Source organism: Gordionus sp. m RMFG-2023, chromosome 2 (genome assembly GCF_954871325.1).
Source record: "Gordionus sp. m RMFG-2023 chromosome 2, tfGorSpeb1-WG-v2, whole genome shotgun sequence".
Classification (NCBI taxonomy): Eukaryota; Metazoa; Nematomorpha; class Gordioida; order Chordodea; family Parachordodidae; genus Gordionus; species Gordionus sp. m RMFG-2023.
The window spans coordinates 12,064,666-12,079,710 of record NC_088776.1 but is presented as its reverse complement, the minus strand read 5'-3'; the positions used below and the strand labels follow the sequence as shown (position 1 = coordinate 12,079,710).

General features: G+C 25.6%; 2 protein-coding genes across 4 annotated transcripts; one reads left to right on the top strand and one right to left on the bottom strand.

The window, feature by feature from the left end:
- The first annotated feature begins 5,715 nt into the window (after positions 1–5,715).
- LOC135924696 (oligosaccharyltransferase complex subunit ostc-B-like) lies at positions 5,716–6,551 on the top strand. The gene is made up of 4 exons (XM_065459791.1): positions 5,716–5,915; positions 5,957–6,030; positions 6,072–6,289; positions 6,332–6,551. Exons 1-4 carry the CDS (start codon positions 5,777–5,779, stop codon positions 6,345–6,347), a joined length of 447 nt encoding a protein of 148 aa, XP_065315863.1. The 5' UTR covers positions 5,716–5,776; the 3' UTR covers positions 6,348–6,551.
- A 1,166-nt stretch (positions 6,552–7,717) lies between these two features.
- Positions 7,718–14,674, bottom strand: LOC135923599 (malonyl-CoA decarboxylase, mitochondrial-like). Of its 3 annotated transcripts, none has more exons than XM_065458439.1 (10): positions 14,557–14,674; positions 14,374–14,517; positions 14,183–14,332; positions 13,997–14,143; positions 13,774–13,938; positions 13,202–13,319; positions 12,810–12,986; positions 11,358–11,507; positions 8,806–8,994; positions 7,718–7,970 (listed from the first exon to the last, which is right to left on the bottom strand). In XM_065458439.1, exons 1-10 carry the CDS (start codon positions 14,650–14,652, stop codon positions 7,759–7,761), a joined length of 1,548 nt encoding a protein of 515 aa, XP_065314511.1. In that variant the 5' UTR covers positions 14,653–14,674; the 3' UTR covers positions 7,718–7,758. The 3 variants fall into 3 exon arrangements, with proteins under 3 accessions (XP_065314511.1, XP_065314512.1, XP_065314513.1); XM_065458440.1 differs by having other exon boundaries at positions 13,997–14,125; XM_065458441.1 differs by having other exon boundaries at positions 7,763–7,954.
- Positions 14,675–15,045: the final 371 nt, after the last annotated feature.

Sequence of the window (15,045 nt, the reverse complement as noted above, 5' to 3'; positions counted from 1 at the left end):
AAGGGGGGGGGGGGTTGAAGTTGAAACCACCCCCCCCCCCCCCATAACCTCCGAAAAATAAAATTTTTTTTTAAAAAATTTTTTTCTTATTGCGAATAATTTTATTTAAAAACGGTTTCAATATAAATAATATAAGATATGAAAATGAAATATAATTAAAAAAACAAATAAGAATTTTCAATTTTAAATGATAACATGGTTAAAAAATATATATTAAAAATTATATGTAAGATATTAAATAACAATAGAAATTATATGTAAGATATTAAATAACAATAGAAATTATATGTAAGATATTAAATAACAATAAAAATATATTGTAAAATATTAAATAGCAATAAAAATAAAAATATATTGTAAATTTTTTCTAGCATAGTTAAATTAGATATTTATAAATTTAATAATAAAATTTATATTGTTAAACTAAATAGATTTTAAAAATTTTAATTAATTTTTTATAATTTTTAAATACAAGAAAAATCATTTAATTTGGTAAATATAATGAGAAAGTAAAGGTGATAACTAATATGTTTGAGATTAAAAATTTTAAACCTAGAGTAGTTTCTAGATAGTCCAATTGCTTAAATATTGATGCATCTACGATTGAGGATTTTTATAAAATAAATATTTTTACTCCCCTTATTGTTTTTATTTCAATTAAAGGAAAGATTTATTAGTCACAATTTTATTCTAAACAGCTTTCATTTTATTTTGCCGGTTGAGTCTGAATACACTTGAAACACGGAGGATATTAAGTCTCAGAGTTTTATTCTGATGAATTATTAGGATCGTATGATAAGTTATTTGTGATGTCGAATTTTGGTATAAAAATTTTGACAGAATAGAGTACTCTTTGAGACCAAAAAATGCTTTTCAGGCCCTTTCCGTGTGTAATAGCACTTTAGACTCCCTGCCTAATATCAAAACATTGCTTTTATTTTAGCTACGTTACCGATTAGTACCTGCACTAATGAAAGGTCTTCTTCAATTTTGAAAAGGTTAAAACCCTATTTTAGAAATAGCACCGGTGAAAGCAGTTTAAATGATTCGTAATATTAAATATTTATAAGGAGATTATTCTAGATAAAAATTTGATTCTAGATGAATTAGTCAAATCTCAGAGAAAAATACACCTCTCTTTATAAATTCAAATCATAAAATTGCTATATTATTATAACATAAAATTTTTATATTCAATAAGTAATTATAATGAATACTTAGTCATAATATTTATATATTATACTATTTTTAATAAAAAATATTGTTTGCAATAAGAATTAGTGATCTTTATCGGGCCTAATTTTTCAAGCCTGGCCCGAAATTATTTTTAAAATGTTTTGCAGGCCCGAACCCGTCATTTTTTTAAAAAAGTTTTGTCAGCCAGGCCTGAATTTATTTAAATATAGAAATTCATTTTTATAATTACTCAAAATAAAAGATATGTTACATGGCGTCTAGTTTTTATAAATAAAATCAAATATTTTTATTTTACATAAAAAAATTAACATAAAATTGATATATTTAGATATATTTTAAAAAAAATTCCAAGGCCCGATCCAACCCAACCCGAATTCTTTTAAAAAATATTAGGCCCGAGCCCGATTTTCCTACTTTTGCAGGTCTCTAATAAGAATTATTAATGTTTTATTAATATACTCATTTGTAAAGGAGTATTATTTATACTAAAGTATTTTAATAAATAAAATCTATAATGAAATTCTCTGCAAAATTTTGGTATATATGCAAAAATTTAATTAAAATAATTATTTTTAACATAGGATACGATATATTAAGTGTCATAAAAAATAGGAGATTGGGGGGGGGCGATTTTATTCTTCTTTCTTCACCGAATGGATTGAATTAGTTTACAATTGACTAAACATTGATAAAATTTTCAGAAATGCTTTCAGTTGCATAATAATCGTAAATTTGGCCAAAATTTTGTTACTAATATTTTTTTTCATTTATGCTGGCTACTATAGTGGTTAGACATTAATAAAGCACAAAATATTGGCAAATTTTTAAAATATGGTTTGGGGGCGAAGGCCCAAAAATAATTTTTTTAACCCCCCCCCCTCATGGAACAATCCTGGCTACGCCACTGCTAGGTAGATAGATGAAAAATAAAAGCACCAAGACGAAATAAGTAAAGATTATATTTTATATATAAATGTAATTCGATAGAGTATCGTTATCAATTTTATGTAATATTTTTAATTTGTAGGATGATTAACACTTATGGTAGTAAAATTTAAATTATGGAAATAAGTTCCCGTAAATCAAATCGAAATCTTAAAATTTTATATAGAAATTTTTTAAAAATAAAAGTTAAAAAAGACAATGTACAGGCTAGATGTAAAACCTGTATAAACAAAAAAAAAAGGATGGTTAAACAAAAATTTTGTTAAACATATTAAAGTATATTATTTTTGTGTGGTTAAAAGGGGCATAAGTTATCTTAAATATTCAAGTTTACAATATTGCTACCTTTATAAAAAGCTTCCTAAGGTCGTATGAGAAATTGATTTTAAGAAAATATTTTCCTCTGATTTGAATATAATAAGGTTTTTTGGACATCAATATCACATCCATATTTTAAGAATTTATGAATTTAGTCAGATGATAAAAACAAATACTTTCAAAATATTTTAATAAAAGAAGCCCTAAATGTAGTTTCAGAGTATATAATCAAGCTCATAACACTATACATTTAACGATTATTTTTCTTTTGGTGAAACAAATGTTGCTGAGTTCAATAATACAAAGAACATTGAACGGGAGGCTTTAAATTATTAAAGAAAGTCGAAATACATTATAAATACTTAATTATTATCCTTTCATTTAGGAAATTTTTTATAAATATAATACTGCAATACCTTTATCAGCTACAATTGAAAGGTAATTTAGTTTTGGCACAATGTTAAGTAGGCCAAAACGTCAAAGGTGTAATGATAAATTATTCGAAAAGTTTGATTATCTTATAAAATAATGAATCTATTTTAAATACTCTTATGCAAATTAATATTTCAACTCCCATTAAAAATACTAGTCTCCCTTCCCTATCTATTCTAAGAATCGGCTATTACTGATTAAAATGCCTGATTATTATAATTAGCTCATCATTAAATATTTTATTAATTATTGCAAATACTCATTCTTATTATATGCATATGTTATGATCTTCACAAATAAATAATAAAAACTGTATTTTATAAACTATTTTAATTTAACTGATAATGATAATTTAAAAGTATCTTGTATTTAAGATACTCTAATTAGGCAAAAGATACAAATATCTTTTATCTTGTATCTTTTTGATATTTTAAAAAATATACTAGTATCTGTATCTAAGATTCATTTTTTCACAAAGAATCTGTATCTGTATCTAGATTCTTTTTCGGAGGACCTGCCCAACTCTGGGTGGGATGTAATGTAAAGTAAAAATTTATAAAACAATGATATTGCTGATCATGGACCAAATCTTAGTTAGACATTCTCATCTAAATCATAATGCTATAATAATGCATTCATTATAAATAAGGTTGTTTTAATTGAATTCATGATCTAAAAAGTAACTCCTTTATATTCATAATATTTTAATACTTGATGGTTGAGCAAAAATAATTTAAGTTATTCTTTTTAAAATTTCTGAAAGAAGTACCATTATAACTAAAAAAGTATAATTAATAATGGAAAAACGTCGGCGCCGAAAATTTTTTAGGTGGGTAGGTATTAGTAATCTGCATCGGCTTAATTTTTCAAGCCCGACCAGGCTATAAATTTTTTTTAAAAAGATTTTGCCGGCCCGGCTTGAAATTTTTAAAAAGATTTTGCCGGCCCGGCTTAAAATTTTTAAAAAGATTTTGCCGGTCCGGCTTGAAATTTTTAAAAAAATTTTTACCAGCTGAGCCCAAATTTATTTTAATATAGAAATTAATTTTTTTAAAAAATAATAATTACTCAAAATAAAATATATATGTCATATGGCATCTATTTTCTATAAATAAAATCAAACATTTTTATTTTACATAAAAAATTAACATAAAATTGGTAAATTTCGATATATATTTAAAAAAAATCCAAAGCCCTAATGAATTTTTTTAAAAATGTTAGACCCGACAGAGCCCGAACCCGATAGGATCGAGCCGGCTTGAATCTTGTTTTGGCCACCGGGTACGGCCGGCTCTACTTTTGCAGATCTCTAGTAGGCATAGTTTTTGAGGGGATTATATCCAGTGAAAATCCTGTCACATGGACGCTGTTCACAAATAATTTTTTAAATGTTAGCTTATACATGCTGGTAATTGATATTAAGAATAAGGTTATTAACAACTAGTAGTTGATCATCACTCAACTCAAACTAATTATTTGTTATTTCTTGCCTAAATAATCATGAGGCCTGAAAAAGTTTAATTATAATAGTTTGAAAATTATATATGGTGTCTTCTAAGATTTTTGAAATTAATATCTTTAAGTAGTTATAGCATAATGAGTCGGTAAATATCGCGGCATATGGCTGTAGAATTTTTTTTGTAAGCCTCGATATTTAACAAAAAAAATGTCTACATTTTTCTGCCATTCATCTGCAAAAATTTTCAGGCTTACTTACAATATTTTGGTTAAAATTCTAATCGGGCCGTTTTTAAAAATCAATATAGGGATTTTAACACCACTATATCATTGGCATGTTTTATCATTGCACATAATTTTGTCCTGTTGCTATAAACTATAATTCTAGAAAAATGTATTTAATATGTGTATATATTCAGCTTATAGAATTTTTTATATTACTTATATAAAGTTATATACTTAAAAAGGTTCAAATTTATTATCATCATTATTTATATATAAAATTTTATTTTTATTTTATCGAAACTATATGTCAAAAATAATAAATTATATACTTTATAACAATGAGTGAATATGACAGTATATGGAAGCAAACCCACCTCAAAAACCTGTACCAACATCCCCCCCCCCCCACAAAAAATAATTTATATACTTTTTTAATTATAATGGCATTCCCTTCATATATTTTAAAAAGAATAACTTAAATTAACAATAATATTCACTCTACTACCATCAAAAAGTGATTGTAAAAGAGTTATTAATTAGAACATAAAAATTTAACCTCCTCAATTAAGATGAATGCATTATTATAGTATATTGTTTGGCATGCTTGAGAAACACTTTTATATACCATTTTAAAAGAAAGCCGAAAATTATCTAATTTTATAAGAAAAACGATGACTGATTGACTATGTGCAAAATATAAATTTAGTAGATTTCGCAGTATCATTGTATTATAACATGTCTATATTAAAGGAATTGAACAATTTTACAGCATTATATTTTGCCCTATTTCACATAAAAATTAATAGATAATCTCCAAATAAATTTATTCTAACTCCCCTAAATTCACATCTCCTACCCTCCTTAAAAATGAAGCAAACTTTCCCTAACCTCCCTCTTGTTCAGGTCGTAGATACTGATAACAATCTTCATTTTGATATAAAGATTCCCATACATAATATCAGAATGATTATACAAGTTTATTAAAACTGATATCCATGAATTGCTACAAATGAAAATCCAAAAACTCTCAGTTAAAGAAAATATACATGTGACGGATAAATATAATGAAATCAATATATAAATACCTCTCTCGAAAAAGACTATGGCAACCGCCATAAATGTCAATTACAAACTGACAAATTATTAATTTCGATCAATTGTTGAACAAAATATATATTTTCCATACTAGCAAATCCACGTTATGGAATCGTACTATCGTTTGTATTTTAAGTTCTTAGAATGCCCAAATATCAAATTAAAAAAGCCGAGCTGGGTTAGATATCCAACACCTATGATGGTATTTGGTTGCTTAATATTTTTTTATTTCCTTATTACTGGAGGTTATTCAAATTATAATTATTTAAATATATGTTAAATTTAGGTTTAATTTATGATGTTATTAATGAACCACCGAGCTTAGGCTCGATGCCTGACGAATTTGGCCGATCAAAACCGGTAATATAAAATACATCTTATAAAACGTAATAAATTATAAGATTGCTTTTATGGCAGGAAGGATTAATGGACAATTTATCATGGAAGGCTTAGCTGCTAGTTTTATGTTCTGCCTTGGTGGTTTAGGATTTGTCATATTAGACCAATCAACTCATCCTATAATGCCAAAACTAAATAGAATGATGCTAATGTTTATGGGGATAGCTTTTATTGTCATTCCTTATATAGCTTGTAGAATATTTATGAATATCAAATTACCGTAATTTTTATTATATTAGATTATAAAATATTTATCTTTTAGGGGTTATATGCGCTAATTCTATTAAAGATCTTGATCAAAGAATATTAACAAATAAATTAATTGATTTACCTTCTTTGTAATTTAGAAATGATTGATTACATATAAAAAAAACTAATAAATGTGTTATAGGGTAATAAGATGGTATGTTTGATGTATATATTTATTTTATTTTTTTATTCAAATTTTTATTACTAGTTTAATAAAGGAAAATTTTATTTAACCCATCCACTCAATGGCGAAAAATATTTTAATGGTTGCTTTTGTTATTTATTTTATTTTAATGTATTTTTATCTATATAATATGCAATAGTATATAAAATAAAAAAATAATTTTAATAAATAAATGTTTTGCTCATTTTGCCTGAAAAATATTTAAAATTCACCTGCCTATTGTTTTAAAAATTATTTTTAACCTGCCTGCTCACCCACTTAAGTTTTAGGCAGCCTAAAAATCCAAGTGCAGATCTCTAGTTTTTACTACAAGAAGTTGGCCCAAATGGCCCCATGAAAATTTTGATTATGGCCAGGCACAACTAGTTTTTTTTAACCTGGTTTAAAATATATTTTATGCAAATTTTCTGACCTAGCCCAAGAGTTGTTATAGTACTGCACAACAGAAGATTGTTGAGAATCATGAAGGTAAAATAAAGTATTTACGTTCTTATCTTTATTAATTGGAAAGAGCACCTAAATAGGCTATTGGTAACATTGATTAAACAAATACACGATACATTAGGTAATAAATTGTCTTGATGCATTTTTAAATCCAAAATACTCAAATGAGTATTTTTAATATTTTTTCTTTTATAAAAAGTTTACTAAATTAAATAGCATTCTCAAGTGCTATAACAATTATAATAATCCAAACTTATACTTCAGAATCCTCACTAGACAAAGATGATAATATAGAAATGATTTTTTTGTTAATATACTATAAAATGAATAATATATTTTTTTTGCCAAAAGTAGTGTTTAATAACACCTCAGTCAGTAATAATATTTTATGAAGGAAAACAACAAAAATTGCTAAATTATTAGCTTTAAAAACATTTTTAAAACTTTGGCTCAGTCCAAAAAAAAATTTATAACTTTAATATACATTATTTTTTTGGTACTTCAATTAATTTTTATACATTAAGTTGGCCAATTTTGTTTTTGGTCTATGACTTTTATATATCATGGCCACTAAACTGATTGAAGCGACATATCTTTTAGAATTGGTGCTTTTAATTGTTGGCAAACTTAAGGAGCTGATGGATAGACAATTTTGGAGGCTTTTAAAAGAAAAGGAATATCCCTTCCCCATGAAAAAATCCTCCTGAACTAAATATTAAAAAAAATATCAGTTTTAAAAAAAAATTTCATTTATTTCTAACACTTTAAATTTTACAAAATAATCCAATAATTTATAAATGATATAAAATAGTCTATTTTGGGAATGAATGAAGGCTACTCTTTAACGACTCTGATATAGAAATGAACTTTTCGGTAATGTATTTGATGCTATTTTCTTCAACCTCATTCAAATAATACCTGTAATTTATCATTATACCAAATGAATATTCTAATCCTCTAGGTGAAGTATCGGCCATCCAATTGATTCTCCAAAAATTAGCGCCGTTCCTAAAATGGAAATTTGCTTTTTATAAAAATAAATAAACTAAAAAAATATATTAAAGCAAAAAAACAAACTGCTTGTTAGGCGAACACTAATAAATTGATATTGCTGTAATAAACCTGTGTAATTGATTTATTTTATATAATTATGATTTATACAGTGGTTTTAATGACATTAATTTAGACTTAAATAAAAAGATATATAAAAATTTTAATCAAAGGTAATGAAAATATGATTTAAATAAAATAAATAATTGAAAAATATAATCTACATAATTATTTGCATTAAAATAACACTATTTTTCAAAAAAATTGAGCTTAATGACTTTTAATTTGACTTTAATAATAAGCTATTTTCAAAATTTGTGTCTAAGAGTGTGCAGTTTTTTCTCCATAAATAAGCTTGGCTGTACTAAAAAATTCTTATTTAACATATTTTTAAAAGTAACTAGTTACCTTAACACAATAATTAAAAAGTATAAATTCATTGAAGTCCTCCATTAAAAGATACAGCCAATGAAAATGGATGGTATACAAAATAAACGGATATTTTATTTTAAATATTTGGATAGCATTCAATGGGATACGATATTTTAAAATCTGGATTAGAAATTTAATACCTTGCACCATTTAATTAATTTTATTACTTATTAAAATTGTATTTGAAGAAATAAATAACATTTTAAAATATTTTTAAGTCAAAATTTTAATGGCAAGCGAACCAATACTGAGTAATATAAGATTTATAATAAAATAAATTGCTCAACTACAAATAAATTTTATATTTAAAAATTCAAAAATGAATATTTTTACGAAAAAATTAAAATGACAATAAAAAAATAATACAAATATTTTACCCACGGGATTCGTAGCATAACCATCGGCATATTTGATATCGTATATGTAATGAAGGCATAATTTTACCAATGGAGCTTCTAGAGAAATTTTTAACTGTTGGAGGCCTATATCGGTCACCCATTTGTTCGTAATATCCTCTCCCAATACTCTTATCATCCTTCTCCAAAAGTTATTATTCGTATCCAACTCTTATAAATATTAGGTAAGGAAAATTATTTAAAGATAATTAGATGAATAGCCCGCCCCTTAAAAATTTTAACCCGGTTCAGGGGTCGTTAAAAAATTATGTACAAGTTGTCAGATGGCCCGAAATAATTTTTGTTGAAGATATTTTAGATAAGTTGCTCGCCTGGGTTTTTCAAAAAAAGGAAATTTAAGAAAATTAACCAAAAAAATCTTCCCTATCTTACATTCATTTACTATCTACTCCCCCCCCCCCCAATTTATAGTGACAATAGCATCACTCCCTACTCTTCAAATTCAATGACGAACATGCATTACTTCTATTAAATTAAAGATAAATATTTCCACTCTTAATTCATTCTTTCTAAGCATTTCATAAAACCTGGGATTTGAAGTATCAAATAAGTTTTTTTTTCTCTTATAGCATAAGGTTTATAGTTATTTGATTTTTTTTAAACTCCGATTCAATTCCAGTAATTATCATTTTTACAAAAAATGACCTAGTTGGATTATTCAATCTATCGGGGCATGATGAAACTAATTTGCTAATTGATTGATAATATTTTCCCCTCTTTTTCTAGGGCTGAGTTAGAGGTCTTATGGTCGGGCGTGGGCTAAACATTGGGCTGGTGAGCGGACAGATATAACAATGGCCGAATGAATTTTAAATATTTCGCAAGCGAAATGAGAGGAACAGACTTCTTTTTAATAAAAATTATTATTTTATTTCATAATATTGCATATTTTATAGTAAAAATACATTAAATTAAAATAAAGAGCCAAACAAATCATCAAATTAATTTGTAAGCATTGGGAGGGATGATTAAACTAAATGATAAATGAGCGGTGTAATTTTAAAAAAATCATTGATGGGTGAGAGGGTTAAAGTTAAAACAGCAGGCGGGCTTTCAAGCTAAAATCTGCCAATTGCAGTAGGTTGAGCTATATATTTATAAAAACAAAATACTAAGGTGGAGATGGCAGTTTTGGTTATGTTTTCATTTCATTAACGATAGTTAGTCTTTTGAAGTTTTAAATCAGATATAAATTATAGAAGCCAAAATTAATCTGTAATATCTATAAATACGAAAATTAATTTATAATAAAACATTAACTATAAGACTACATCTTTGCAAAAGATTGCTTTTATTTAGTATGAATAAAAATTAATACAAAAATTATATTATAATTAGAATAGATATATATTGTTTATAAGCATCTTTGGCTTATTTACGTTTATAAAAAAAATAATTTTATAAAATGGAAAAATAAAAATATAAAATATTTTTCACATATATCATATATTCCCAAATGATAAATTGTCACAGAAATTGAATCTACATAAGAGTTTTAATAGCTAAATTTAGCACAATGTACCATTTCCACTTTACCAAACTAGTAGAATCTGAAAAACGAACGATATTTTTTAAAAAAAGCGCCATAAAAACTACTAGGAATTTGTTTAAAAAATCTTCCAAGTGAAAGCAATGCTCCTATTCATGAAGATAATTATTAGAATTCAGGGCTTACCCGCGGATCGAGATATCAATAAAATACTGCCTGATCCGGTTCCTCCAAAAGTTAATATCATATTTCCTTCTTCCGTTCTTTGCCTGATTGAATATTTCAATTAACATATAAATTTTTTAAAAAAATACGTGAGTTTTAAAAATAAAGTCTCATATTTTTTTAAAAATAAATCAACAAATAAATATCATTAAATTAACAGAGTTTTAGTGTTGTTATATTGATCTTAAACAAAATTCATTATCATAAAAAAATATAAAAGAATGATTACTACGCCAGAAAATATAAAATATTTGACTAGTGTAATGTTGTTAAACGGCCCTCTATTTGGGTCGATTTTTAAAAAAGGCCCGATTAAGATTTAGGCCAAAATAATATTATGTAAGCCCGAAGATTTTTCTCATAGATGGCAGAAAGGTTTAGACGTCTATTATGGCGAAAATCTTAGTCGAGCCGTTTAATTAAACTATTAAAATGGTTTTAATTTAAAAAAATAATCAATTAGGAATACTAGTAAAAGGGATAATTAGAATATTTACTAAAATTTAATAACAGAAATAATTTGTACAAATAATTTAAATCTAATATTCGTCAAATTCGTTTGTAAGTTTAAATTAGAATATCGAATAATTTTCTATAGACCTGTATGAGGTATAAATTAAAAATTGCATTTATTAAAAGTCGGGTAACGGATAGAGCCCAGCCTAAATATTTAAAAAAAAGGCTTCGGACGATTTGGGACATAATAGTCGGGATTTTACCCTTCCAGGTGTCTAGCAATAATCAATGTTATATGAAGAATGGAAGAGAGAGAGAAAAAAGAAAAATTATAAAGAAATACCTAAATCGCTAATATTCGAATTAGATGGTCCATCATCTTTTTTCAAAATTGGAAGACCTGGATTTTCATCATTAATTTCTTGATAATTGGGTAATTTAGGATTGATTTCGGCGATTACTGTTGGAGTAAATACTTTATCTAGTAGTGAATCTTAAAGTTTTAAATTCAATAAAAATTTTAATATTAAAAAAAAAATTATTTTAGTAATAATTATTTTTTAAAAAATAGTCACTCATGACGTTGACAATATATATGAAGTTCTGTATACTTTCATTTTATTCTGTCTATTTAAATTGGATAAGTGCTCTATTTTAAAACAATTTGATATCTTTAGTCGAAAATGATCATATCAATGAAAAATTAAAATAAAATAATCCCTTTAAAATTGCTTTAAATATTCTCAAATAGTATTGTTAAACGGCTTTATTTGAACCGATTTTTAAAAACGGATAACTCAATATTTCATCCAGAATAGTATTACGCATGCCTGAAGATTTAGTTTGTAGAGGGAACAAAGGTTTGGTCATCTATTAACGAAATTTTGAGGCTGGCTAAAATATCGAGTTAACCGTTTTGAAAAATCGGCTCAAAACGAGCCTTTTAACAACACTATTCTCAAATATAAAATAAACAGAAGCATAGCCAGGAATTTAATTAGAGAATGGGAGGAGGTACAATGTAAAATAAAAATCAGTTAATTTTTAAATAAATTTAATAGAAACCAATATAAAAAACGGCAATTACATATTTACAGATCCGGCTCTGAACCCGGATATCGCCTGACCCCGGCCCGCAAAAATCCGGGATAGACTTAAAAAGGGTTCATTTTTACATAGAACTCGGTAATTATAATATTTCATTAATTAATGTTGCCAGTACTTGTTTTTTTTTAATTATTAAAAAAAACATTTTCATTTTTTTTATAACGGAGAGAGGGAGTTGCCTTTCTGCCGTCCATCCTCTGGTTGCAGTTGTATCTTAATAAATTGTTGCTAATTTAAACCAGTTTTAGACGGATGAGATTATTTTTAAAAAAACTAATATCACAAAATTAAGAAAATATACAAATTACTGGGAGAGTAAAATTTTAATACGATAAAAGTATTTTAGTGTGGCTACAGGCAAAACTTATGAAAATAACAAATTAAATAGAAGGCATTATTTCGTATATTAATGTGGTAATCATATATATTAAATATGGAATGAATAAATTGGTATTATTGTTACAACATATTCACGTCAATAAATATTCCTATACTGCAAGAATTATTTAAAATATAATTCCACTCGACAAAACAGATGGTGTGTTGCGTAACAATAAATAAAACTTGTTGGGTCTGCTTTGTTAAGAGAAATTTTTCAAAATGATAAAAATATTTTTTCAGAACGATTATTAGTTATTACTTCTTCGCAAAAAAAAATTTAAAATTCTCATAATGGATATATAATAACTTGAATCATTGAGCTCTTTGTTAGAATTCAGTTTTTTTCCCATTAGTTTAACAAACCATTTTCTAAAGCCAGGGATAGGTGACAGACTTGAAAATTTATGCATGTTAGGAAATTCATTTTGCAGATTTTTAACCACCTTTTTGATCAAGTGGTTGCCTAATTCGACATTTTGTAAACCTGCAATAAAAAATATTGGATTGTGTTTAATACAGTGTAACTCGTCCAATTTGAACTTATAATGATCTGAGCACCTTTATAAATAGGGTAGCTATTATAAAAAAAGTTTGCTGAACAATTCGTATTTTTAAAAAAAAATTTGATCACATAGTATTCAATTCAAATAAACCAACATTTTGCAATGTGTAAATAGCATTTTAGATAAATTTTTTAACCTTTTTGGGTGGATGTAATGGAATAAAAAATTGCTGCATTAATTTCATTAGATGCTTCTAATTTTTGAGATAGATTATCAGTTTGTAAAGATCTAAATTTAGGCTGGAATACAATTTCCTATTAAAATACATTTAAAAATGGAAATACTATACATAAAGTTAAGGCAAAAAATTTTCAAAAAAGATTAAATATATTTTTAGAATTTGCTCAAAGAAAAGGTGGAGATAATTTTTAGAATGAATTATTTGATAATCAAATTTATTTTAATAATTTATAGTAGAGATTGGTGCACTGGCCCATTGGCTGAGCAAATTGTACAAAATATTTTCCATGCTAAAGTTTTGAAAATATTTTTAAAGTTTAGATCAGGCAAATTTATGTCCTTTTCTTTAAATTATTAAGGGCCAAACTCAATAATTTGTATAAGATATATTTTAAGGGTTGGACAAAAATAATTATGGGCAGGGTCAAAAACACTGATAGAAAATTTCCACAAGCTGGTTCTGGCCATTCTCTAATCTTTATAAAGTGATAATTGAAAATAAATTGATAGAGTTATGTATTTTATAACTTGTATATTATTGCAAATTGTATTTGTTAAAGCTGTATGTAAAACTACAATTGGTTCCCCAGGCATACTTTTATGAGTAAATGCAAAGCATCTTCTAAATGGACCAACACGTTTTCTTAAATCCGTCCAATTTTTTACTGGATGAACTGCTTCATACTGGGAAATCTTTTAAATATAAGAGAATTGATGTTCTATGGCAATTTATCAAATAATGAATATAAACTTTTTGAAGCATATCACATGATGATTGCCAGGTTATCCTTTCAACATCCAGCAAACCTATAGAAAACCATATTTGTAAAAGTTCTTTCAACAAATTATTCATGCATTCAAGATCTTGTTTTTCAGGATTCTTATCAGTTGTAAATTCCTATAGATAATTTTGAAAAATAAAAATTTAAAATTTAACTATCAAGTCCGCTCTCATGTCAACAAGATGTTTTACTCCTGTCTTTAATTTTGCAATATTTTTAAAGAGATGCACATATTGTGGAGTCAAAGAATTATACAAACTTTCTTGTGAGTTTAACAATTCTAAATTATTTTTATTTGTTGATATCTTAAAAGTTTGTTTTAGGAAGACTATTGTAAAAAATAAACTTTATAAGTATTTATGTATTTTTGTGCATTTTCTAAAACAATCGGAGCACTTGTAGAGTATTGAGAGCTTATTAATTTAAGGAATTTAAATTTATCATTGTTTTCAAATTCTGTATATTTTGTGCACAATTTTGTTAATTTTTCCTAAATATATTAATTATGGTATATTGATATGAAATATACTTCTGAGAATATATTTAATTCGCATAATCTAAAAATTTCTTTTAATTTAAGTTCAATATTCGAGTTAAAGTTAATCATTTTTCTTAGGGAAAACATTAATTATCATATGAGGACCATATGATTTAAATGAATGAATTCTTATAAACATATTATTTATTACTTTATGAAATTCTATAATTTATAAATGTCTATAAAATACAGTAATTTATTCTAATTCTCTTCTAATTTTTTATAATAGAATAAATATACTGTGAAAAGAATTTATATCTTTATTTAAAAAGTATATAATAAAATAAGTTTTATGCTCTATAGTAGGAAAGTGTGACTGTAATAATGCACTAAAAAAATAAAAGGTTTTAGACATACTTGATATTAGTTTATAAAAAAATTACTATTTCATGTCGCTTTTAGATCAATTATATCTTATTTTAAATAAATATATATAAAATCCTTATATTTAAAGAGTTGAAGATTCAAAATTAATCATAG

Excerpts from the sequence above, each read along its gene's own strand:
- LOC135923599 (XM_065458439.1), bottom strand. The coding sequence starts at position 14,652 with ATGTTTTCCCTAAGAAAAATGATTAACTTTAACTCGAATATTGAACTT. Across the intron at positions 8,995-11,357 it reads TTCGAATATTAGCGATTTAG|AGTTGGATACGAATAATAAC; the intron begins GTATTTCTTTAT and ends AATATTTATAAG. Across the intron at positions 7,971-8,805 it reads TTATGCTACGAATCCCGTGG|CAAATTTCCATTTTAGGAAC; the intron begins GTAAAATATTTG and ends TTTTATAAAAAG.
- LOC135924696 (XM_065459791.1), top strand. The coding sequence starts at position 5,777 with ATGGAATCGTACTATCGTTTGTATTTTAAGTTCTTAGAATGCCCAAAT. Across the intron at positions 5,916-5,956 it reads TTATTTCCTTATTACTGGAG|GTTTAATTTATGATGTTATT; the intron begins GTTATTCAAATT and ends TGTTAAATTTAG. Across the intron at positions 6,031-6,071 it reads AATTTGGCCGATCAAAACCG|ATTGCTTTTATGGCAGGAAG; the intron begins GTAATATAAAAT and ends ATAAATTATAAG.